Source organism: Amblyomma maculatum, chromosome 10 (genome assembly GCF_055883805.1).
Source record: "Amblyomma maculatum isolate TAMU_Amacu chromosome 10, ASM5588380v1, whole genome shotgun sequence".
NCBI classification, from domain to species: domain Eukaryota; kingdom Metazoa; phylum Arthropoda; class Arachnida; order Ixodida; family Ixodidae; genus Amblyomma; species Amblyomma maculatum.
Genome location: NC_139353.1, coordinates 8,653,695 through 8,680,393, shown reverse-complemented (window position 1 = coordinate 8,680,393; position 26,699 = coordinate 8,653,695). Strand labels below are relative to the sequence as shown.

The window sequence follows — 26,699 nt, the reverse complement described above, 5'->3', positions numbered from 1 at the left end:
ATATTAAGCGACTCCAAACTGGCAATCAGTAACTTTGCTAGAGGTAGAGTCTCCAAACCCGCCTCACAAATACTCAGTGAAATGAGAGAATCTCCTCTCGAGAGAAATATCGAATTAATATGGACCCCTAGCTCATGCGGGGAATCCGGGAAATGGGCTGCCCACCAATGCGGTCGAGAATTAGCCGGCCGAGCGGGGGCGCAAAATCATGAACCGGGACCCTTCGGTGAGCCAGACGTATCATACCGCGAACTCACTGCACATTACAAAGCAATAAGAACACTCCCACCACCCCATAAAACACTGACCAGACAACAACAAGTAATATGGAGACAGCTACAGACGGGGACCCTCCCCAATCCAAACTACATATCAAAATTCATAAATAAGAATATGAATCCCTTCTGCCGGTTTTGCGGGGAGAAAGACAACTTTGAGCATATGATCTGGGCGTGCAAAGCCCATAAGCCTCCCTCAGAACTCTTGCCTGATCCCTCTAAAGAAGCTTGGGACAAGCTAAGGTCCAGCAATGACCCTGCCATTCAGTCCAAGCCGTCGAATGGACCGGCGTTGCCAAAAGTCTCCACGGCCTGCGGCATGCTAGCTGACTTCCCCTATTCCTCCCACTTATTGTGAATAAAGTTTTATCAGCCTCAGCCTCGAGCCAACGTGAGCTGCGGGCGTTCCACACCCTCGCCGACTAACAACAGGGAGTTCCTTTGGTGGCAAGTGCTGAGAAGACGTGCTTGCTCCGCTTGTGCAACGAATTTGCCAGCGTCTCATGCGATCTCCTGATCCCCGCATAGTAGCATATGGCGTCTAAAGTAATGCACACCTCCGTACCACACATGAGACGGAACGGGGTAAATTGGGCTGTTTCCTATACCTCGCGGTATTGTAAACGAAGGTGATGTAATGTAAGATTTCGTCCCACGATGAATTGTGCTCAGCTTCTACGTACATATATTGACATCATGTCCGCCAACATCTTGGTTGGCCGATCGTTTGGCCATTTGTTTGCGGGTGGTATGCTGTGGTTCTTCGACTTTCAATATGTCGCAGCGTCAATTCTTTTAGAAGCTGAGCGGTGAATGCCTTCAAATTAGTTAACTGCGCATCAGTCCGCACATCCAACCCCACTCACGCAGAGGAGGCAGCCATTGCACTAGCGCTAGCTACCAACCCAAACGCTATTGTACTCACCGACTCCCAAAATTTGTGCAGGAATATTACCAGCGGACTCATCCATCAATCATGTCTGACACTATTAGCAAAACACCCTCCTAATCGGGCCTCTTTCATATGGTTTCCGGGACACACGGAACACACAGGAGGAAATGACGCCGCTCACGGGCACGCCCGAGCTCTCTTACACCGGGATCTCCCCTTAGCCGATGAGGAAAAAGAGCATATCACACAGCCTATAATCACATTTGCTGAACTCCTACAGGCCTACAGACAGGCCGGACGGACATACCCCACTCCTCACAAAACTCTAGACAAGGCAGAAGAACACACCCTCCGCCGGCTACAGACAGACACTCTCGTTACACCATTTAAACTCCACCAATGTCTTATGACTATGGGACCCTCTTCTGTATTTTTATGCATTTTGTAAATATGTTCAATCTAATAAACTATCACTTTCAAACTGTCACTTTCAATGGCACCCCTCACTTTACACACCAGAGTGCCCACACTGTGGAGAAATAGCTACGGCTTTTCACATGGTGTGGGCATGCCAATTAAATCCCTTTATTGATAAACTTCCTAATCCCAATTTGGAGCAGTGTGAGGCTATTCTGCACAGCGAGGACCCCGACCAACAACGAGGACTGGTTCGCAGGGCCCACGCTGCGGCGCAGGACACTGGGCTGCCGGAATAGGCGGACCACCCACAACTCCGAGAACTCCCATGCACTCAATAAAGTTTTCAATCAATCACTTAATCAATCCCATGGTCAGTGATAATATGGCCGACGGGGCACCATGTAGAAAAACGACGTCACGCATAAAGAACGACGCCACTTTGGCGGCAGTACGCAAGGGCCTTCGTCTCGGCGAAGCGGATCAAGTGGGCCATGGCCGTGGCAGTATTAGTACAGTGCTGTAGTACTAGTATGATGGCCACCGTGAAGTTCTGTCAACTTCATTTGACAAATTTCAGTCAGCCTATTGCGTGCTCGAATTGTGGCTGGCTCAAAGTACTTGGCCAGCCTAGTGGGCAGCCAACCACGGCCCTACTTCGGGCCGAGTTTGGCTGCCGAGCATTAAGTGCCTATAATTTTCTACCGTTTGCTGACTGTTGGCTGAAGTCTTAGGCTAAGCGTATTGGTAGCCAACCAGGGATCACCTTTGGCTTTGGGTGTGCATTGGCTGTCTGAGAATGCCGGCTGCGCCGAGCTCTGCCCAGTCGTATTACCGATGGTCGGCCTTCAGCCGTTTCAGCTGGGGGAAAAAATGCCCGTTAATCACGAAACGAACCACGCTACATCGCTACAGTTACTAGCATTTTGTTTCGATGCCCATTAAAATCCTCTAAAGCTTAATTTGCTGCCGCTCAGCTTTGATTTTCTTTCTGCGCACGTATTGTTTTATTCATTCAAAAATATATTCGCACTTTTTTGCCGCGTTCGTCGCCTCGTCTATGCATCTAGCCTCTCACTGTACCAAAGGATCGCATATTCATGGCTCGCGTACGCTATGTGAATAAATTTTCTAATATTGGACAGCGCGTAGGCATGGGTGCTTATCTTTTGCCCGCATAATTCGTCCTTAGGGAGGAAAACTTTGCCTCATTGCAACATGTACGACGAATTCATCTATTATCTCAGCGGGTGACCTTCCGACACACGTGAAAATGGTCATCTCAATGAAGTTTTCATTCTGAGTTCTACTGATGCAGAATAGCAGCGCATCGACACAAAATTACGCCGGCGCGAAAGCTTTTCGAGATGCTGGCGCCCGCCGTCAAGAACCAAGAGTCGGCCTGAGTGACAAGTGTCGTCTGCTACAGGCTTCATCAGTGATGACGGCGCCACCATCTCGACGAGCTTGCGGAGCAGAGAAACGAAGGAGAAAATAAAGATACAATTTGTATCGAAGTTTTTAGGCAATAAATGTGGGTTTATGCGCCCTAACTGTTATTTACTGAAATTAATGACTTTACGACTTTTTTCTTTCATCGTTCCCGCGCATAGTATAGTGCCTAGAATACATATAGCTTGAGAGATATCCTTGAGTGCGCATTCCCCTTTGACCCTCTAAATACCCTAAAAATGCAGGCAGAAAACGTAGAGTTCTTAGCATTACATCGCCGATGAAAACCATGGCCGATTTCTCGCTTGTTTGCTCGTCTTGGTGGTCTTGGCAGTCTTGGTTCCCACTGAGTGCCCATAGATCATCATCAGCAGCAGCAACACGTAAACCACTCATGGCGTTAACTGCCTGCTGCCAAACTGCATTTGCTTTCGTGATGCACGCGGGTACGCGGGCTTGAGTTCGAGTTGTCAAAGAATGTCCCTCTGGTCGCTTGTAGCTCGGTGTGCACGCGCGTGAATGTGCTTCTTGCGTGCAAAGTGCGCGAAGTTTTAGAAACTGCATGCCTCATTACTTTGTGCGCGCAGTGCGCGTGCGTAGGAACTTCTTCCCTAAGTGCGGGAAGTTTCGATAGTGGCTCGGGAATACCAGTTTTGGATTGCTCACCTTCAGAGATAACGTGCAATGAAAAGAGCTCAACATGACAACGTACCCAGCCTTAATTGAGGAGCTGTCAGTGCTACGCTGCGTTTATTGACGTTATCCTAGGCCCGCCTCCCACGGACAAGGAAGTCATCTTCGTGCGTCGCCCTATCTGGGTGGAAGCCCTTTTCGCTTCATTTCTCGAGGCTTTCACTAAGCAGCGACTTGCCAGTGTTCCCGAAAATTATGCCTGCGGTGGTGAAGAAGCGTGTTCGAGCCAAGCTGCAACTGCTTGATGAGTCGGCCGCTGGCGAAAGCTTCGGTCAGCCCTTGCACGTCAGGATCAGCGGAAGCACTGCCGAGCAGCTACTGAATCCTTCCGACGACGATGGCACGCTGGCCCTCGTCGCTACCGAAAACGTTGCACTGACGTCTCCGGGTCTATTTGTCAACTACACAGTCGTCGACGGCGGCAGAGCGCCGGCCGCCCCGGTTGGACCTTCGTCGTCCAGCGAGTGCGTCAAGCTGTTTGTTACGCGAGAGTTCCAGAGGCGGCATCCCAGATGGGCTCATCGAGAAGCGGTGGTCGACGTGCTCTGCGGTGTTCGCTGTCCGCGCCTGGCGAAAGTGTCCTTGCTGGCCAGGAGCGCCGATGCTTACGAGAAGCTAAACGGCCCGCGTCTCTGGGAGGCCCTGGGAGGCGAGGAGCTGACCGAACGCGGTGCTAGTGGCATCCTGTGCCGCATGGACGACAGCCTGGCCTCCTTCGATGGCGACTCTGTGCTCGTGGTCGACTGTGAACCGACCCGCCAAGGGCTTATTGTGCCGGAGACACAGGTGCCGTCGCTCGTGGCTAAGGGCTGGAAACGATTTCGTAAAATGAATGCAAACTTTAAGGAAATCAGCGTGCAGTGACAGGCAGTGTAACGAGTGCCATTCTTTTTCTTGTAGAGTTTTTAACGAGCTGGTCGTTCGCATTGAGATGAAACGAAACTGATTATAGATTGTAGTTCGAAGTCCCATACATTGCAGTGAAGTTCTTTTCTTTATTTTTTACTGTTATGAGATTGACTGCTGCTGTCTCTTTCACTTCAGCGTGTCACCTTTTATCCTAAGCTTTACGGGACCTTTGAAACTGTAGGGAGCTTGCACGAAATGCTGAGTGCGCCATTTTCCTGTACAGTGCAGCAGTCGACCGGGGAGCGGGCCGCGCAAATAGTGCCAAAGCGGTGGTTTAGTGCAGTCATGAGCTCCACCGAAGCATACTTAAGCACTAAAGGTAAAGTCCGGACAAAACGACTGTGGGTTTTTCTATATACCAAAGGTACGATTGCATGAATGCGACAAGACCAGTAGCAATCGGAATGTTGCAGACGAAAATGGCTTGCACGCATCAACAGACGGCATTCACAGAAGTCCAGACAAATACCAAGTGTGCGCATGTCATTTCGTGTCAGGATTGCAGTCATCGAAAAGTTTAGACGGCTGACCTGCAAAATGAACACGTGAAGCTAGAACGGTGAGCTCGTGCAGCAATCCGTGCCTCAATGTACAACATTCGAGGTGCATGCATAAGCCACTCTCCTCTGCGACATTTCGATCACTGGTCATCTTGTCGCATTCGTGCAAGCGTACCTTTGGTATTTTGAAAAACTCGTAGTCGTCTTGTCCGGACTTCACCTTTTACACTTCAGTTTGCGTTCGGCTATTACAGCCCACGACTGCCATCGCTTTGACACTATTTGCGCGACCCGCTCCACGGTCGACTGCTGCACTGTACAGGAAAATGGCACTCTCAGCGTTTCCTGCAAGCTCCCTATAGGAGGCCAAGATTGTCATGCTGGCAAAAGTTAGCAAAGCTGGAAAGGTGAAAAACTTCTATAGGGTGGCCTTTCCTTGCAAGTGATGCCACAAGAACAATAATTTAGGTCGCAACATACTTTAAGACCATATATTTAGCGTCCACAAACAGTGCAATGATACTTACGAATTTATTAGTGTGTGGGCAGTGGTTGTTCACGGCTACTAATAGCTTGTACTGAAATTATGATAGCTAGAATATCAGAGGGTGAGGGCACAGTGAAAAGGAGAGCATTTATCCAGTACGCTTACTGCAACCTGCTTCAAAATTTATTGTGCAAGCTATGTTTAGGACACACTTTGCACCATTTTTCCACAGTTATGCCCATCGCCTCACTGATGCAGAATTGGTTGGGCTTTGTGGTGGCATCTTTCATATTATTCACACATTCTCAAAGTACTTATGTGGAGACTTTGCAGAGACTGTCCGTTGTTTCTTGATAGCTTAACTGTGCAGGGGCAAAGGTGCGATTGGACGTTAGTGATACTATGATATATGTGCATCAACTTTCGCTGAGTAAAGAGAATGCATGTCCTCATTAAATTCTAAAATCTTGTTACAAATTTGAATTACTGGATTACTCGGTATCACTAGGCACAAATGATTGGAGTAGATCTCTCCCAGTAAATGCCGCAGAGCATACTAGACAGAGAAACAGTTAATAATGTCTCTCAACTTGCACCTGTGAAATAGAAATAAACCATGTAAATAAAGAGAGATACAAAAAACCATTGACAAGCAAAAGGCAATGGGTTCATGTATGTTTACATATATTAGGCCATTTGAATGTGGTATGCTGTTCGTGTCTAGATGAAAACCTTGTTTTAGTCCTTCTTCATTATTTTTCTCTAATTAAAAAACTTTTCATGTGACCCATGCATGGCAGGGCCTGCTTCATACCACAGAAATATCACGCAGGTTGTGGTCATTCGGTCGTCATTGGAGCACTCGTCAGCTGACGAGCCTACTACGCTGCGTGATGATGTTGCGAAGTTGGCGGGCACCATCCTGTACACCAGCAGAATCCTTCAGTCCTCTCATCGGGGCAAACGGGAAAGGTTAGCACCTGTTGTGCCATTTGATGCGAGACTGTGGGTGCCTTGAAAAAGTTTAGAATTTAAGAAAATACTCTTGATGTAGGCATATAATAATGTTGACGTTGCGAGGGAACATAATGGTTGATATTGATTACTGGCTTTCCAATGGGGAATGCGTCAATCATTTGTAGAGGAGTGTTTGGAGTAGCTAATTGTGAAAGCTGACGGTTTATGCTGGAGTGGTACATGACTGGCATAATGGTTAATAGCTATTTAATCTGGTAAGAGTGTGTGTTGCATTCTTGCAGCGGTTAATCTTAATATATTATGATTAAGAGTGACAGAGGAAAGTGAAGGGCATCATAATCGGCAGAAAAGTTTTAAGTCACTGCTGGACTCTTTCTGACTTTGAAGGAGACGTGAATGCCAAAAATTTGTGGTAAAATAAATTCTGCATTAAAATTTTTATTTTAGAATGTTTTATCTGATGCACATGCTGCTTGCAAATAATGTCATATGGTGTATAATTAAAGCTTCTTTTCAGTGTACTTAACTATTAGCTTTCTGGTTTGCAAATTTATCATATAAGATTTATCATATAAGAAGTGTGTAAGTGAATGTTTTTACATGCTCTGGCATAATTATGATCAAAGAGAAAAAGCAGCCCAATAGAAGACAGGTATGTAGGGAAAGTGATGAATATTGCATGAAGCGGCTCATCTTTGTCTAGGACTTATTTAAAACAGCCTTCAATGCTCTCGTGAAAAGCGTAACATTGCTATCTGTGGCCTTGCTTTGAGCTTCAGCTCTTAAAGAGAAGACTCGGATGCTCTGGGCACTGTGCATTGGGCACCGAACAAAAGCCAGCTTGTATTCATTTGGTGTTTTTAATATTTTCATAGCTCCCCATATTTTAGCTGGGGTCTGTGGAATGGTCATAATCTGATGATTTGATTAATAATTGGCTGGTGACATTGTTTTCCTCAGTTAGGTTGCTGCCAAGACATCAGTGTGTCTACAGGTAGTTATGAGAGACTCTGGGAATTGGTGAAACAGAAGGCCTAAAATTGTGGAGAGGCTAGCTCATTTAGTTGTGCAAAATTAAAAAAAAATGTTAGCCAAAATCAATGTTAACCACAAAAGCTTTTGTCTGAGCCATGCACACTGGAGAGGTGATGAACAAGTGAATTGCTTCTTTATTGCTACGGTATGAACTAAGAACAGCGGTGCAGTTTGAATATATTGCCACCCTGTTGAGAAAAACAGCAGTGCTGTTGTTTTGGTTCGAGACTGTTTCTTGCCCGTGTGCTGTCATCATTGTGGTAATAAATGCTTAAAACTTTGTAAGGCCTGTGTTTGCCTGGCATCAATGGCACACTGAGGAGAAATTGAAGTTGGCCTCTGTTGACAGAATAAGAAATTCCAACGACAAGACAGTACCTTCACCGAGAATGGACCTTATTAAAACAGGAAAGCGAAAAAATGAAAGGCAGGTCTCGCTGCCATCAGCCTGTTTCGTAAATAAACTGTGGTAGGTCAACATAAAACCCTGAGTCTAGGTTACACTACACTTCAATAGTGCGAACAATGTGGTGTCCTTTTTTTTTTTGTGCAAACATCGCAAGTTTCAGTTGGATGGAGGGGAATTTTCAGGTGCTATTTGTTTGGCAGTAAGGGCATCTTTTGGTGCTGGACAGGCCCAGAAGGAGCCAGAAAAAAAAAAATTTTACTGTGAGAAATAATTGCACTGAGCTGAAAAAAATTTCAAATGTCTTGACTGTGTGAAATTAAACTGACATGGGCCTACACAAGCTACATCTGCCTGAAGAAGGGTGCTGTAATCACAGCATTGCGCACCATGTTTGATAGTATAGGGCTGTCTGGTACTTGACAATGAAGGTTGGTCCTTATGCTTGCCGGTCACTTCAGTGTTTCCTGTTGCAGTGGCAGGCTTTACTGCTCCATACCTGAAATGCCTGAAACGGCAAGTCTCAGCTGTATTGTGCCAGACCTGGATACCAGCACTGCAGTGAAGTATGCTGATGCCATACTGTAGTGTGGCTAGATACCAGATACTTTGTGCTTTGTCCTGGTGTTTGAATTTTATTGAATCCATGCCCTTGAAGCTTGCACAGCTCTGCTTCAAAGTGCCCTGCTTTTTAACCAATAAATGGAAGTTTTGCGACCGTTTAGATCATGTCATAACTGACCGTGCAGCTTGGCAGTAGCAGCAGCGGCCAGTGCTATCTCGCGGTGGCCACCGCCAGATCTACTGCGAGTGCACATTCTTCCGCAGCTGCCGGAGCACAACATCCCATCGATGGCTGACCCACTCAGCTGCATCTTCCTCGCCAGCTCGACCATGGCTGCCATTCGCCTCGATGAGGGATCCTGGGCCAAGGCATGGCTGGAAGAGCCTGGCGCTGTAGCAGCAGCATGTGTGATGTGAGTAGTTAAGATGCATGCTGACATAAAGCTTGGCTCAAGAATTTCTAAAAATTGTTTAAACGGAATACAGTTTAAGCCAGTGGTAGCTGGTTGTAATGAAATTGTTAAACATGCTCAATTTTCGTTACATCCTGGTTTTCGTTGTGTGCAGTTTTTGCGTGAATACTTGAAAGGACAGTGCGAAATGGAAACCAGAATTAGAACTAAAAATAGAGAAACCACCTTGAAAATGTTTGCAGTACATCCTCATTACTTGAACTTATAGAAGTTGTGAAAGGTTAGCAATCATGCTGACGACGTGGCACAACTGCAGGAGCAGCTGCCACTACCTCTGCCAGAGCTTCTTTCTCTGAGGCTGTGGCTCGCATGAAATGGCTGTGATTTTGACGGGGAGAGTAGATGTGGTTAAGGAGTCGGAGGCTGCCAGTGGTATCATGGCCTGGCTAGGGGAAAGCGTGCAGTCACGCTGCTGCGGGTCACAGAATGAATGAATGAATGAATGAATGAATGAATGAATTAATTAATTAATGAAAGCCCTAACTGAAGAGCAGGGTTCTGTCCAGGGTCCAGGACTGCACTCTCTCTCGCAGCTTTCTCAGCCTCTTCTGCCAGTTTAAGCTGCTCACTAAAGTCGTGGAGGCATCTGTGTCTTCACAGATGTTCCCTCTCTGGCTACACTCCACCATTGCCTCAGGAAACACTCTTCGCTCTGCGTCACCGGCACTCTGTGCATTAGCCATCGGTGCCAGAATCTTGTAAGGAGCTGCGTGGCGGCAATTGTCGCACACTGCTCGCTCCATTTTTCCTTTTCCTTTGTTCTGTTTTTCACTGCTTTCAGACATGAAAAGTTGTAGTGGCATGGTCCAAAAGTGAAAGGAGTGGAAGCTGCTGGGCCTGCCAAGTCCAGCATCTGTTGGTGCTTGAGCACAGCACGTTGTAGCAACTGCAGTCATTCGCCATGATTGTAGATATTTTTCTTGCATCAGTTCAGGTTTTATTATCTTGCAACTTTTGCAGCGTCCTGCCAAAGTTCCAGTAATCCAGTACTTGCTAAGAGATAGTCAACGTAGCGGATTTGCTTTACCAAGGTCAACAACTGCATTCTTTAGGATGATCTGAGTCTGAGCTAGTTGGTTCATGATAGTAGTGTGTAACTACAGCCTAACAGTAAAAATGCACAACAGAGAAGACAAGACGACACGAGGCTGAACTAACAACTGATCTTTAATGAAAGGTGCAAGGAATATTAAGGAAAAAAAAGGGGGGGGGGGGAGCGAGGGGCGATAACACGAAACACAGAGTCATGGTGGAATAGTTGAAATCAGCGTGAAGAATATTTTAAAAACCAAATATGAAATAGAAAAACTAGGGCACTGAAAACTTAACGAAGTGTCTGAGCAACTTTATCTCCTTTTCGGTGAGTGCCACAGAGCAAGATTCCCTGTGAAGTGCTGGAAGCAGTGGCTATTAATGATTATGGGGAATCTTGCATCAGCACCGCCTCTGTGTCGTTCACCGAAAAAGAGATAAAGTTTCTTAGACAATTCTTTAAGTTTTAAATGCCCTAATTTTTCTATTTAATATTTGGTTTTTAAAATATTCTTCAAGCCAGTTTCAACTTTCCACCATGACTCTTTGTGTTTCGTGTTATCGCCCCTTGCTCCCCCCCCCCCCCCCTTTTTTTTCCTTTATATTCCTTGCACCTTTCATTAAAGATCATTCGTTAGTTCAGCCTCTTGTCGTCTTGTCTTCTCTTTTGTGCATTTTTACTGTTAGACTGTAGTTACACACTTGCATTCTTTACATGGAGTTTCAAATGCATGCATTTCAATGGGGGCAGCATTGGAGAATTGAGAAACTAATATTTAGAAATTCGCTACATGCATATTCATCATGGGGGACATTTAACTGTAGTGGCGCTACAGTCATTTGTCCACTGTGAAGGATTGCTGAAGTGCCGGAAAGATGTTTCGTATTTTGCCAGTCTATTCTCGGGCAGAAGATGAAGATTCAGCAGCAGCAGCAGCAACAGTGTCAAGTCTGACACTTAACATTCACTTTCTTGTGTTAAGGAAGTGGAAAAGGCACCATCAAACATGCTCGGTTTATGATCAGAGTAGAGCATAGCGTTATGGCTTCAATTATGCAGCATAATTTTCATTTCTTGCTTTCACAAACCAGACCTATTATAAACAGCCGAAGCCCTCTTAGCCACTGCGCACAATGTTTAGTCCACCTTGAGAGAGACACTGATTTAGCTTCTGGAAAAGTAGCAGAAGCACGTGAAAATCTATGGCAATACGTTCCCAGGTTTCTGTCTCCACAGCAACACAGTTGTCATATGCTTCAGTGAGAGCTAGCTTCAGAACCCAGTCAGCACGAGAATGGGGAAGTGAAAAAGATTATCTCAGTGCCCCAACTACAACGTCACTACAAACAGTGTGGGATTTGATGTCATTATTTCATTAGTATCATCACAACAAAAGACTGATCTATAACTATGTACTTCAGTGTATACTTTGATTTGCTGAACCAATATCAACTGTTGTGAATTTCAACAGCAGAATGACAGTATACCAGCACTCGGCAAGCTTTTATGGTTGTTCCCATATTCCTTCAAGTGCATTGGCAGTTCATTAACACTTGCTGCAGGGTTAGTGGATGCATTCTGAGATTAAAAGCACATGCGTTAGGATGACAACATGGAAGCAAGTGGGAGAACTGCTCCTCCCATCGCTTTCCTTGCACCGTCGCTACCAAGCTTTACCCATTCCAAGCATTGGATGCGACACCGTAACCTGTATTTTAGTTTTTCCCTGTCTTATTAACTACTGAAATGAGATGGCAGCCTCAACCAACTGTGAGCGCTTTGTGTAGCTACACATTCATGGCCAACTGTTTTTTATAGCTAGCTTTAAAGCAGGAACATCGTGGAAAGTACTCAAGTTAAGCTTGCCGCTGGGTTGTTTGGTTCATAGCAGTCACCATTCAATGTGGCACTTGCATTTGTGCTCGTCCTATGTTGTGCAAACTTATTATCTCATGACATCGCGGAACGGATGTTGTCACTGCTGCTAATGACTCAAGCAGCTGACCTCACTTTGCCATTTTCCACTTCTGTTGCAGCCGCCAGGTGGTGGTGTACAGCCTGGACAAACTGCAGATGCTGGAGAGTGAGCTGGCGAGCGGTGGCACAGTAGTGGAGGATGTGGCCTACATGGGCCCCCACCTGTGGTTCCACCTCCACAACCAGGAGCGCCCCGTCTTGCTTGTCCGACCAACGGCACGCCTCCGCCTGGTACTGACAGCACATTTAGTGCAAAAGCGTTTCTAGCCTAACATAATAGTTTTTGCATGTTTCTGGTTTCCATTTGCCTAATCAAGTGTTGCTATGGCATTGACCAAGCCTAGCTTTGTTATATATGGTTGTACTCTGCCTGCTATGAGTGACCGCAACTGCTATGTCCTAGACTAACATACATGTTAAGGACAAAGCTAATTTGGCCTATTTAACACCTATTATGCCTAACCAAGCGCAGGTTAGAAAATGAAGTCTGAATGTGTCTGAAGACACATTGGTGTAACCATACCTTCCTAAGCCTAACCGAGTTTAAATGTCCTACGGGCTTTCGCATGTGAAACTTGCGCTTAGCTGTGGCTAAACCACTAACATTTTCCTTTTTCACTAATGCTGTCTTGTAGTTTTTGTAATGCCAAGCATGTTCATGACTAAGCGCATGTGTCGAGCTTGTTTGAATTGCATTAATATTAACTTCAAGGTCCTGCTGTAGCTGAAGGTGAGCAGCAAGGAAAGAGTCATTAGCGTGGCAGTAGCTGCAATAGTATCAGATTGAGTCAGTTTGATTTGGTTGGCTGACATGACAACTTCGAATGGCTTGAAGGCTAGCTGTAAAGGTCAGTGGATGTGATTGTGCCAGACAAAGACTCTGCAGAAGGAGTCCATGACTCAAGTGACAAATGCTGGCTGGATTTTTATGGTCAGCTGATACCGTGGTGCTAAGGTTATGAAATGTGCAACATGGGTTCAAGGGATAGCTGTAATCATCCTGCATAGACACTGGCGACATGGACACGAATTTGCGAGGGAGGCACGGTAGTGCGCCATAGACAAGTCTGGCAGCTGAGTAGCCCAAGTGTGACCTGAGTGGTGCATATGCTAAGAAGGACAAGGGACAGAAGATTGTCAACCAAACATTTCCAGTGTAGGTAGGTGCTGAGGCATGAAGCGCAGGCAAATTTAATGCCGAGGATGGGTCAAACAATTGCATGGCACCACCTTCAAGGTGGTGTAGTTCAGCTTCTCAGATGATATACAGTTATACCTGGTTATAATGAAATTGTAAATTGTCCACGATTTTTTGTTACATACAGGTTTTTGTTATATGCAGTTTTCGCGTGAAGGTCCGAAAGGGCCAATGTAAAAAGAAAACCAGATTAAGAATTTATTGTGAGGGAAACATCTTGAAAGTGTTTACAGTTGATCAGAATTATTCGAAGTTATAGAAGCGGTGATATGTTTTGCGATTACGCTGATAGCGCAGCGCGACTGGGGCGGTGGCCTCCACCTCCGCCATGGCTCACACGGCGCATCTACGAGGGAAGGGGGAAGGGGATAGAGGAGGAATCAGTCTGGAGGAGAGCCAGAGCCACATGCTGGAATAGTGCGCACGTTGGCCATGCATTGGCGTTGGCACAGCCGCAGCGCATGCACTCGTGCCGTTGCCTATAGTGCTAGTTCACTGGAGTTGCCCCAGGAAGCAGACTCTCCCTCACGTCGCTGGCATGCTTCGCTGTTCCTACTGCTGACATGCGGGAGCCCGCAATCAACTGCATCCCAGTGATGGATGCACACTGCTCGCCCCTTATATTTTTTTGTTGTTATTTTTGGCCACTTTTAACATGAACTTTTGCAGTGCTATACAGTCAACGACCGATAATTCGGACTCCACGGGGAATGTAAACCAGTCCGAAATATCGAATGTCCGAAAAAACGAATCAAGCAAAAAATACCTGTTTATTTACATTTTAGGGTGCCTGTTTCGGGAAGAATTTGTTGATGCGTTGCTGCACGCACTTCCGCTTACGTGCAACCAAATCTGTCTGTATGTCCTCTAGTGTCATGCTGTCACTGTACACTGATGAGAGGACTGCAAAAGCTCGAGTCAGATCCGCGTGCGAGGGCTCCACAGCACACGGAACGTCCTCATCAGAGTCGGAGTCACTGTCCAACGGAGGGAGCACTTGATCAATTATTGCGTCGTCGCTCAGTTCGGCACACGACGACACTGCGCTGTCGACATTTGCGAAGTCTTCAAATGTAACGGCGGCAGGAATGGGCAAGCCGCAGCCGCGCAGGTCGTCAGTGGTTTCTGCATTGGAGCTCGTTGTAGGAGGCAGCAGATCAGGCGGGGATTCTGCGATTGCGGCATCGGGCTCAGCACCGAAGGCAAATCCTGCATGACGGAAACAGTTCCTGATAGTGTCCGCCGACACTGCCTTCCACGAATCGGCAAGGATGCTTATGGCCGACAACAAATCCACATTGTATGTTTTCTGATTGTCCAAGCACAGCACCATGCGGTGCAGCAGGCGGGAACGATAGAGCACTTTTAAATTCTTGATCACACCCTGATCCATGGGCTGTAGTACACTGGTAGTGTTGGGCGGCAAGAATTCAAGCTCAATCGCTTTCAAATTGCTGATCGGGGCATGGGCACTGCAGTTGTCTAAAAACAGCAGCATTTTGCGCTTCTGCGACTCAAACTTCTGGTCCAACTTGCGTAGGTACCGTTCAAACAAGTGTTGAGTGATCCATGCCTTACAGTTTGCCTCGTACCAGACAGGCAGAGACCTTGTTCCTTTGAAGCATCTAGGGTTTTTTGACTTGCCGATTACCAGCAGCGGCAATTTTTCCGTCCCCGAAGCGTTGCTTCCAACAACAACAGTAAGGCGTTTCTTACTAAGCTTGCCGCCGTGACAAGGTTCTCCGGACAGGGCAAGTGTTTTGTCTGGAAGCAGCTTGTAGAAGAGACCAGTCTCATCGACGTTAAAAGTGTTGTCTGGCGTGTAGCGACTAAGCAGCGCTTCAAGTTTTTCACTGCGGTAGTTTGCGACCAGTGTGCTACTCACTGCACCACTTTCACCGCACATTTTTTTGAAGGCGAGGTCGAACCGCTTTTTAAAATTCCTGAGCCAACCGTCGCTGAACTGAAATCCTTCGATGCCAAGCCGCAGTGCGAGTGTCTCAGCCTTATGCTTCAAAAGGTGGCCAGAAACAGGAACACGCTGGGCGACAGTAGCGTTAAGCCAGATGTTCAACGCTTCTTCCAACTTCGGGTAAAGGCCTTGTCGCAGCCTTTTCTGTCCAGCTGTTGTTGTCTTCTCCGTGGCCTCAAGAATCTTGGACCTATTCTTCATATAGTCCGATATCGTTTGCTTGGAGATGTTGAACTCACGGGCAACTTCGACTTGAGAACGGCCGCTCAGCACTTGCTGTATTATGGCTGCTTTCTTCGCCATTGTCAGCGTCGTGTATTTCCCACGTTTCGCCGCCGTCGGCACGGACCGCGAAGGCACCGTTGGCGCCATTTGCCGTGGCCTGTCGTTGTCAAACTCAAGAGAAACGTTGTCGTATGGTCACTTGAAAGAACCTAGCCTAACGCTACTCACGCATGAGGCACTGAACAAACGAGCACAAACTGGTGGCCGATGGCGAAGACGCGGGGAGGCCAAACATGCCCGAGGGCCAGTCATGCGGAGTGGAGCGCCGCCTGCTGTTCTCCCGTCGCAACTGTCCTGTCGCACCGCCGCCTCCATGATCAGCTCCAGCAATGCCGACGGCGCACCGTTCGCCGATCACGGAGGCCACAGTCGCTTATTGCGAGTAGGCGCCAAAGGAAGGCGCTCGTCTCCTTTCTTTCTTTCTTTTTTTTTTTTTTAACTAGGAACGGCAGCGGGGGAAGCGCGCGCATCGAGGCACCCTGTTTAGAGTCCGGATTATCGAATATAGAGCCGGAGGCTGTCCGAAATATCGGTCGTCCTTACACATCATGTTTATGGGGCCAGTGGCGGTGCCGCAGAGCTGTCCGAATAAACGAGCATGTCCGAATTATCAGCGTCCGATTTATCGGTCGGCGACTGTATTCCAAAAGCCCAAGCAGCGGAGATGCTGCCACAGAGATGAGACATCGGCGCTGAAACACTGCGCGTTATATCAACTGTGTTCATCTCTTGTTGCTATAGTAGACGTTTCTCTTACTTCAGTTCGTATTTTATTATCCTGAGACTTGCTGGGTTCTGCCAAATTTTCAGTAACTCAGCACTAGCTAACAGACAGTCGGCGTCGTGAGTTCGTTATATCAGGGTCAACTGCCGCAACATGTGCGTTGCATGGAGTTTTCAAATATGCATGCACTTCAATGGGGGCAGTGTTTGGGAATTGCAAACCTTCATATATCGAGGAATTTGCTACATGGAGGTTCGTTACATCTGTATAAACAGGTGGCTGGATTCATTGTGTTTTAGATTGGCCAAAGGAGGGCCATGGACTGGGCAGGCCTCTGTACGTCTGATGTGACCAAAATTGAAACGCATCTGAGAGCACTGGTGGTATGTTGTCTGGCTATGTTGCTCAGTTGTCGTCACTGAAAGGAGAGTTGGGTGGTCTGGCACTATCCAAGGTAGAGAATGCAGGACTGGCCCAGAGGTGCGAGTTCGATGCCAGTCCCCAAAATTCTGTCAGAAGTTGCATGCAAAACGAACTAGCACTGAGTCCTTTGAACTACATCTTTTTTATCATGCTGCTTACGATGTGCACATAGGCACCAGCATGTTATTGATAGGTGCTGCACATTGTGCGAAATTGAGCTGCTGCCTGAGCCAGGTAGGAGAGTAAGCTACAAGCCCACTGCACAGTCAGAACTAGATTTGAAGGCAGGGAAATGTATTTTAACTCAGCAGGGGTCATTTATCTGTTTCATACAGGAAAAAAAATAGGGTTGCGTGTGAGGTACATCTCGCCGCAGCATGCAAAACGATGTCGGTCTCTTTATTGTTGCATTTAAACCTAGATAGTAATGAAGTCGGTAAAATATGCAGTTCACTTCATAAAATTAAAATTTTGCCACTTCGAAATTTGTCTCCTGGCAATCTGTCTCCTGACACTGGCATGCAGAGAACCTTCCAGAACATTTAACAGACTACTCAGAGGGAGAGCTTCTAACTGTGATGGAAGTGAGCATTATGTGTGGGAGGGGGGGAAGTGCCCTTAGAGTTTTAGTGTCCCCATCGTTGGCCTTCTGAACTGCGAGTCTCCGATTGTGTCGGCGGTGCATTCAACCACTGCGGCAGCCACGTGGCAGGGATCCAGGGAAATGAAAGCCGATGGCGGTGGGTTTCGCCTGCTTTTCCGCCTGCTTTTCCGCCTAGCTTTTTCCCCATCAGCGACGATGAGAACAGTACTCTCCGTCACACCTGATGAACTGAAACCCCATTTATGCTGATTGTCACCTTGCACTACAAACCTAAAGCATGCATGTCCTTGTTTATGTGCGTGCACTGTCTGAGTGGGAAGTGTGGTTGTCAGGTGGACAGGTGTGCCTACCCTTCCAGGTCTTTTACCTAGCTTTGAGAATAAATAAACGTCATAATTGCAGGGGGCTCCTTTTCAGCACAAGTGCTGCGCTGCATTTGGCACTTGTTCCAGGCAATATTGCTACCGATTACATCCTATTGCGAGAGCTGCGTCTGGTCTTGCTCACTGTGTGTTGCATAGACACCCGTGCCGCCTAGTGATTTCCTCTCACACTACGTTTGCGAACCTCTCGTTCTACACCAGATGGTACTGCATGCAGTGCACTCCAACACCATCTGCATTTACATCGGCCATGCACTTTTCCCCTGCCTTCCGACTGGCATCCATCATCACATACGCACTAAGGTGCATGCTTTGGTGCACACCTAGCTTATACCTTCAGTCTCATAATAGTTGGTTCACTGGAAACAAAAGGCGCAGTATCTGTCACACGTGTTCTGTGCACACGTGAGTCGCCCCGTAAGGGAAGGGAGGAAGGTGGGAGTGAAAGTGGAAAGAGAGAAAGGGGTGCTGGGTAGTGGAGGACTTTGGAGTATAATTTCAACCACCTGTGTACTGACATCGCACAGCGTACGGACGCCTCTCCGTTTTGCCTTCATCGAAATGTAGCCACCAACAGTCGGGGTTGAACCCGGGTACTCTGGCACAGTATTCGGGCAGCTTAACCACTGCGTCACCGCGGCGGGGCCCTTCAGTCTCACATTACAATTTTCCTCAAGTTTGTTTCAAGCAAGCAACAAAATTTCACTATGCTGAAAGTGCGGTAAAATTTGCTTCGTTATACTGAAGGTGAAGCTAAAAATATGTGCTGTTCCGGGGACACGAGGTTGTAAAAATCAAAATACTTCGTTATGTCAAGGATTATCTTATATTTAAGTTCGTTACAACAAGAATTACCTGTATGTTATTATTGTTTACCGCGTGGCAGGTACCTTGGCTTGAATGTGCGATTCTAAGGGTCCAAGTGTTTTTTTCTTTAGCTGCACATAAGCAGCAGGCTGGCTTTGTGATGTCTTGCATTGTGTTTGGCTCCTGATTATGTGCAAAAACAAAGGCCTAGGCATCGCTTGTGTACCACATTTCGCGACCTCTCCATCTTTGTCTCAGGTGTCATATTTCTAGTAGGGGAGTGCAAACATCGAAATGTTTGAATATGAGTCATATAAGAATACAGAAAAAAAGTGCCTTTGAATATGAATATAGAATATCTGGTCGTTGGGCTAAAAAAATTAAAATTAAAAAGTAGCAAACATTTTTTATTTTCTCTGTTTCAGAATTCGCAGGTTATTTGCAAGTAAAATTTAACTAGAGTAGCATAGAAATGTACACCTTACTCAAAAACACGGTATAAATATTTACAGAGTTTCCATACAGAGGTTTGCTTGTATACAAAAGACTTGCATAAAATTGAGTTTAGCTGCCATATCGTTGCTGAATACAGTAAACTTTCATTAATTCAGCCATCAAGTCTGCAGAAAGGATGTCCGGATTAACTGAAAGCTGGAATTTTCGAATGGGCCTGAAAAAAAAACTTCCAGAACTGTTTGCATTGTAGTAAATTTGAACACCTGCACAATGATTGCCTGCACTTTAAATGAAATTGAAATGAAATTATGCTTTTCCCCATTTTCATGAAGCACTTCGATTTGCACACACTATAAGGAAGGCTGTCTTCAGTAAAAGGAAGATTCCTCTTTGCAGAATGGTGATGTCATGTTTCGAGGATGCTTTTCTACCGAGCCCATGCTGTCAGGTATTGTGGTGAAGCGCGCAATGTGGGGAAGCTGCGGTGAATTAGAAAATTTTTGCTGTATTCAGTCATTTTCAATTATTGAGGAAATTCCTAATATGAATTTCGTGAATACGAATGGAATAAGTAGCATGTTTGAATCATATTTGAAATTTTGACTATTACTACACTGCTAGTTTTTAGTGCTTTTTCTTCTTTTCAGGAGGCCCCGTCCGGTCCAAAGAGGGCTGCCCCACCAGAGGCCCAAGAGTTCACCCTGGCCATCGTTCGCAGTCCAGCATACAGCGGCACCATTGAATGTGTGGATCTGCTGAAAGCCCACTTCTCACGGCCCAGGTGAGACACTATACGAGAACAGTTATTCTCCTTCGCAGTGTTTTTTCTGCTCCATAACGTTGCAGTATATGATTCATTGGTGTATAAGGCATGATTGCTTGGTAGGGTGTAAGCTAAAAAACCTAATGCAGTAAGCAACTTGAGAGATTGACCATTTCGTGCTGAACAGCGGCTGGCATAAGAAGCCATTGTCTCTTCTGGCATTATTCTAGTGCAAATTGTGTCGCTATCTACTGAACTTTCAAAAACTCAGTGGACAGCAATGCTGTGCTGTGTGGAAGTTTTGAAAAGTTCAGCAGAGAGCACTTGCAGGCTGGTAAGACTCAAATTGTCCATTGACCATCCCATTCTCTCCAGGTACATCTGCAAGGGCGACATTGTCACAGTCAATCTTCGCAGTGAGTTTTGCTTCTACTCTCTCTCTCAGCGTGTCACTGATATATCCTTGGAAGACAAAAGTTGAACAAACTGTAAATAGTCATGGTACGGTGATCGCTTATTTAGTGACTGTTCTCAAGTGATGAATGCTTTAGCATGGTCCTTATTGCAACCGCGATTCTTTTGTTTGTCTTCACATTTTTCTTTCTTGTTTTTTTTCATAGCAGTAGCTGTCTTCATTTACTATGCAAGGGCCACATTCCTCTGTAGGAATCACAGCATTTGAAAACTACTCGAACTACACCCTCTGCCTTTGTTGGGCCTCCTATTTAAAAGCATTTGCATCTGCATTCGTTGTCTCATCATCATCATCATCAGCCTGATTATACCCACTGCAGGGCGAAGGCCTCTCCCATATTTCTCCACTTAACCCGGTTCTGTGCTAGCTGCATCCACTTGACCCCTGCGAACTTCTTAATCTCATCCGCCCACCTAACTTTCTGCCGCCCCCTGCTGCGCTTTCCTTCCCTTGGAATCCAGTTTGTTACCCTCAGCGACCATCGGTTATCCTCTCTTCGCACTACATGTCCTGCCCATGTCCATTTCTTCTTCTTAATTTCTACTAGAATGTCGGTAACTTGAGTTATTTCTCTGACCCACTCTGCACACTTTCTATCTCTTAATGTTACCCCTACCATTTTTCGTTCCATAGCCCTGTGGGTTGTCCTCAACTTAAGTAGAACTCTCTTGGTTAGCCTCCACGTTTCAGCCCCATAGGTGAGTACAGGCAAGATGCAACTGTTGTATACTTTCCTCTTGAGCGATACCGGTAAGCTGCTAGTCATAATCTGCGAGTGCTTGCCAAATGCGCTCCATCCCAATCGTATTCTTCTTGTTATTTCCTTTTCGTGGTCCGAATCTGCGGTTACTACCTGTCCTAAGTAGACATTCGCCTACTACTTCCAGTATTTCGCTACCTAATGTAAACTGCTGTTCCGTCCCGAGGCTGTTGAACATTACCTTAGTCTTCTGCATATTGATTTTCAAGCCTGCCTTTCTACTTTTCCTGTCTAGGTCATCAATCATTATTTGCAGTTCATCCCCCGAGTTGCTTAGCAAGGCAATGTCATCAGCAAATCGCAGATTACTGAGGTATTCTCCATCTACCCTTATCCCTAACTGCTCCCATTCCAAGTCTCTGAATACTTCCTCTAAACAAGCTGTGAATAGTACTGGGGAGATTGTGTCTCCTTGCCTAACACCTTTCTTTATGGGAATTTTGTTACTTTCTTTATGCAGAACTATGGTTGCTGTGCAGCCACTATATATATCTTCCAGCACTTTCACGTACGGCTCGTCTACCCCCTGATTTCGCAATGCCTGCATCACCGCCGAGGTTTCAACTGAGTCAAATGCTTTTTCGTAATCAATGAATGCTATGTATAAGGGCTGGTTATATTCCGAGCATTTTTCTATCACCTGATTGATGGTATGGATATGATCGATAGTAGAGTACCGTTTCTGAAACCCTGCTTGATCCTTTGCTTGATTGCAGTCTAAGATTGTCCTGATTCTATTAGTGATTACCTTAGTAAATACCTTATACGTAACAGACAGTAAGCTGATTGGTCTGTAATTTTTAAGGTCCTTAGAGTCCCCTTTCTTGTGAATGAGGATAATGTTTGCATTCTTCCATGGTTCCGGTACTGTCGATGACACCAGGCACTGCGTATACAGGGTGGCCAGTTTTTCTAGCACGATATTCCCCCTGTCCTTCAGCAAATCTGTAGTTATCTGATCCTCTCCAGCTGATTTCCCCCTTTTCATAGTTTCTAGTGCTTTCTTGACCTCGTCCTTCGTCACTGGTGGAACGTCTGACTGTTTTTCCCTACCGCCAATCTCATTACGGTCCTGACTACTTTGGCTACTGTAGAGATCTGTATAAAACTCCTCGGCTACTTTGACTATCTTGTCCATATTAGTGATGACGTTGCCCGCCTTGTCCCTTAGCGCATACATCTGGTTTTTGCCTATGCCCAATTTCTTCTTTACCGCTTTAAGGCTTCCCCCATTCCTTACAGCATGCTCAATTTTGTCCATGTTATACTTCCTTATATCGGCCACCTTGCGCTTATTGATTAGCTTTGATATCTCGGCCAATTCGATCTGGTCTGTTGGATTGGAAGCTTTCATACTCTGGCGTTTCTTAATCAAATCTTTCGTCTCCTTAGACAGCTTACCGGTATCCTCTCTAACTATCCTACCGCCTACTTCTACCACGCACTCAGTAATGATATCTCTGAAATTATTGTTCCTTGCCTCTAGGGTAATGTCGTCATCCTCAGTTAGAGCTGAAAACCTATTCTGTACCGAGATCCTGAACTCTTCTGCCCTCCCCCTCACCGCTAATTCGTTGATGGGTTTCTTTCTTACTAATCTGTTGCGTTCCTTCTTCAGATTTAGCCTAATTCTGGACTTCACCATCCTGTGGTCACTGCATCGCACTTTCCCCGATTACCTCTACATCTTGCATAATGGCGGGGGTTGAACACATTATGAAGTCGATTTCATTTTTAGTTTCTCCGTTAGGACTTTTCCATGTCCATTTCCGGTTCTTCCGTTTGCTGAAGAAGGTATTCATGATTCGTAAGTTATTGCGCTCTGCAAACTCCACTAGTAACTCCCCCCTGCTATTCCTAGAACCAATGCCATAGTCACCTACTGCCTTGTCTCCTGCCTGTCTTTTCCCTACTTTGGCATTGAAATCGCCCATTAGTACAGTATACTGCGTCTTTACTTTTCGCATTGCCGATTCTACATCTTCATAGAAGCTTTCAACTGCCTGGTCATCATAACTACATGTAGGTGCATAGGCCTGTACAACCTTCAGTTTATACCGCTTATTAAGCCTAATTACGATGCCTGCAACCCTCTTATTAATACTATAGAATTCATCTATATTACCCGCTATATACTTATTGACAAGGAAACCTACTCCTAGTTGTCGCCTCTCTGGTAAGCCTCGATAACACAGTACATGCCCATCCTTCAGTACAGTATATGCCTCATTCGGCCTCCTAACCTCACTAAGCCCTATGACATCTCGTTTCATGCCCTCTAGTTCCTCTAACAGCACTGCTAAGCTAGCTTCACTAGCTAGGGTTCTAGCATTAAACGTTGCCAGGGTCAGTTTCCAATGGCGGCCTGTCCAGCGGAGCCAGGCTTTCTTAGCACCCCCTGCTGCGTCACAGGTCTGACCGCCGCCGTGGTCAGTTGTTCCGCAGCTGCTGGTGACTGAGGGCCGGGGTTTTATGGAGCTTATCATAGGAGGTTGCGGCCAATTACTGCACCAGGGTGGCCAACTCCTGTTCTGGTGAGGGAGTGCGTGGCCGGAGGTATTCACCGGCATCAAGTCGCACCCCAAACCTGTTTATGCAATTCCATCGACACGCGGATTTTTTTTTTTTTTCATCCGGTGGAGAATTGCGCGGCACCGGGATTTGAACCCCGGTCCTCTTGCATGCGAGGCGGATGTTCTACCGCTACGCCACCGCTGCACGTTGCACCGCTGCATGCAGATAAAAAGCTGGTGTCACTTCTGAGCTTGTCTTCAAGGAACTGATCCCATTTAGCGATTTAAGTTAATTTTATCATTTGCCAAGTGAAAACGGAAGAAGTGGAGTGGACAGGAGCTGCAGATTAGTTTATCCTTGTATTTGGGAGGGATGCAGTACTATGAGCTCACTTCCTTGTGGTCCCAGGTATATAGCTTGCGATGTACACCGTTGTTTTACCCCGCCGGGGTGGCGCAGTGGTTACGGCGCTCAACTACTGTTCCCAAGGATGGGAGATCGAATCCCGGCCTCAGCGGCAGCTTTTCGATGGAGGCGAAAAGCAAGGCACCCATGTGCTGTACGATGTCGGAGCACATTAAAGAACCCCAGGTGGTCAAAATTTCCGGAGTTTTCCACTACGACGTCTCTCATAGCCTAAGTCGCTTTGTGACGTTAAGGGGGGAGCCTGGTCTTGAGTAAAAAATTTTTACTTTTAGAGCTACCAACCTGAAACTTTCCAGAATTATGTAATTTTGCATGCTGATTTCAAATATGCAGTCAGATTTACTCTGTAGTGTATAGATCATATTTTATGCTAATTACTATGTCTGATTGTTATGAAAACAATAGAAAAAGAACTGCTTCATAGCAATAGCTAAAACTAATATAAGCATGTCCCTGGAAGCCTAAGGTTTGCAATAAGACTTGTTTCATCATTTTGTGTTCAATCTGTACAAAGTTATGGAAGTTCAAATTTTCAAGTCAATAACTGAAAGCTGCCTTTTTGCAATAGCTATAAAATTTTGAAATGTTATAAGTCAAATATTAGTTGCACTGTGCTTTTATTGCAAACCTCACACATAGAGGATTCAAATAAAACAAGAATGATGAAAATCTATTGAGCAGTTGTGAAGCCCCACCTCTCACAAAATTTGAGTGTACCAAAATTTTGTTCATGAGAAAAACGCAAAAAACTAATTACGATGAGATGAGAGGGTTTATTGAAGAGGAAAGCATTTGGTTATGTAATGTGAAGGCTTAGAAAGCCCCAGGGCAATAGTCTTCATGAGGTTTTCCACGCTGCCTTTTCTTTACGGAAGTCTGGAAAGCTGCCGATGCAGCACGCTTTTTCTCGGACTTCACAGCACGAACCCTATCTTTCTCGGCAGCTCTAGAACTACTGTTGTCACTTGGTTCCAACTGCAGCTCCCTTAGTATGCTAGAGCTGGCATACTGTGTGCCAAAGTTGAAACGGCCTCGTTAGAGTTCTGCGTTTTGCCACGTTGGCATCGCTGTAAAAGGCTTTTGTCAGCAAGGCGCTCGTACACTGGAAGCAATGCCTGGCACACATTTTGAGGCAGACTGTACCTGTGTTTGGGTGGGAGTTCATTTCTGGCTATGGCTGCATTGTGCTTGCACCAAGATTCAGCACCACTTGGGCAGAGGGTGTGGTTATGCTTCTCATCATTTGATGTTACATGATGATACGTTGCCATGACTGCCTTCTGCATCCTGTCAATATCTCCTATATTTGACTTCAGTGCCCATCCATAGTAGTTGGTCAGCTTTGAAATGAGATCTCCAGTGAGCCGACCCTTGCCACCGATGCGCTCGTCGGACTTTTTTGAAACGAGGTTTCTAAGTGCTGTGCCCATTCGTTTTTGGACGTGATTTACACAGTCCTCTTTGTCAACTAAAATAAATCCATACACTTGGGCCTCTTGTACAGCGAGGTACGACCTGCTGTCACCATCGGACAGCATTGTGGTGTACCTCAGGCCGTGGCGAGAAAGTGACCTTTGAAACAGAATGAGGGCTGCCTCAGCCTCCATTTGGCCTGCCTTGCTGCTAGTGTTTTTCTGGCACTCATGTTTTTCCTTCCATTGAGGATACTCCTGGCTGTCAGTTCCTGGTGCACATGAACATCCCAGGCAGAAATTCGATAAAACAACATAATCCAGCACATATCCCGAAAAAAGTTCGATGACTGCAGCAACTCCAATGTGAGATGAGTGCCCTCGTGTGTGCCAGGTTCCATCAAAGCTTACAGCAATGTTCCCTGGATTTCCAAAGTTCAGTTCTTTGTAGAGGTCCTTCACTCTTTTGGCACACTCATCCAGGCTCTTGCTGCATGCTAGTGTTGCTGCCGGGTTCAGTTTCTGTTTCAGGTAGCCCTGATAGGTCTTTTTATGAAGGCCTCTATGTGACACTCCCAGATTTGCGAAAAGATCGTTCAGAGCTGCTTGTGCCAGTCCGGTGCTTTGAACAGCACGCGCCGCGAGCAAATTTATTTCGAAAGGCCTGCAATTTGCCTCCGACTGCCCTGCGACCCGAGGCGAGCTCCATTCAGCACCAATTTCACCACAGTTGATGCATTTCATTCTTAGCTTTGCAGCTAGTCCATACTCAGCTCTGTCCTTCGTGATTTTCACGGTCCCGCGACACGTAAGGCACCCAGTAGAACGCAGTAAACAGTTCACTGCATCGAGGTCAAGAATCGTGAACGCCGTCGACGAAACGCCTGGCGCACTAGGCGCCGTTGCCAGAAGTTCCATTTTTCGCTTCGTCGCCGAAACTGGTGCCAACTCAGCCGTTCTCTCCGCCGCTCGCTGCGTCAGAACTTCGCACTCTTCGCTTGACAAGAAGTGCGCGTTCACTCTTGTGCGTTCCGGTTGCAAGCTGAAGCTAGCCGAAACATCCATTTCGGGAACTCCAGAGGTGGCCGCCGCACTCGCTGGACCGCGTTCGGGCGTTCGCGGCGGGTCCGAGGTCGCCGTACTTGCCGAGCCGTGTTCCGCTGTTGCTGTGCACTCCGACGTTCGCGAAGGGTCCGCGGCGGTTGCCGCTGAAGACAGAGGCACTTTTCGACGCTTTTCGGCATGTTTCTTACGTTTTTTGCCAAATTTGTGCACGGTGTGAAACTTTCGAGGCATCGCGACTACCCAAGCCTTGACAAAATGGCGTCGTCCGTGTTCCGGCATGGAGCTGCCGGAAACAGCCGCCGACCAATGAGATGCGGCCGTTTGAATTCGCGCCATGC

At 46.4% G+C, this 26,699-nt stretch overlaps 2 protein-coding genes across 2 annotated transcripts in view; one reads left to right on the top strand and one right to left on the bottom strand.

The window, feature by feature from the left end:
- The first annotated feature begins 3,407 nt into the window (after nucleotides 1–3,407).
- The window catches only part of LOC146175520 (peroxisomal ATPase PEX6-like), a 58,562-nt gene continuing 35,270 nt past the window's right edge, over nucleotides 3,408–26,699 (top strand). The window contains exons 1-6 of the mRNA XM_084581912.1: nucleotides 3,408–4,518; nucleotides 6,461–6,600; nucleotides 8,797–9,024; nucleotides 12,154–12,325; nucleotides 19,594–19,727; nucleotides 20,085–20,125. Of these exons, the coding sequence (XP_084438038.1) occupies nucleotides 3,928–4,518; nucleotides 6,461–6,600; nucleotides 8,797–9,024; nucleotides 12,154–12,325; nucleotides 19,594–19,727; nucleotides 20,085–20,125 (1,306 nt within the window). The 5' untranslated portion in view covers nucleotides 3,408–3,927. The remainder of the gene's footprint in view (nucleotides 4,519–6,460; nucleotides 6,601–8,796; nucleotides 9,025–12,153; nucleotides 12,326–19,593; nucleotides 19,728–20,084; nucleotides 20,126–26,699) is intronic.
- LOC146175522 (uncharacterized) lies at nucleotides 24,130–26,600 on the bottom strand. The gene has a single exon (XM_084581914.1). It carries the CDS (start codon nucleotides 26,590–26,592, stop codon nucleotides 24,871–24,873), a length of 1,722 nt encoding a protein of 573 aa, XP_084438040.1. The 5' UTR covers nucleotides 26,593–26,600; the 3' UTR covers nucleotides 24,130–24,870.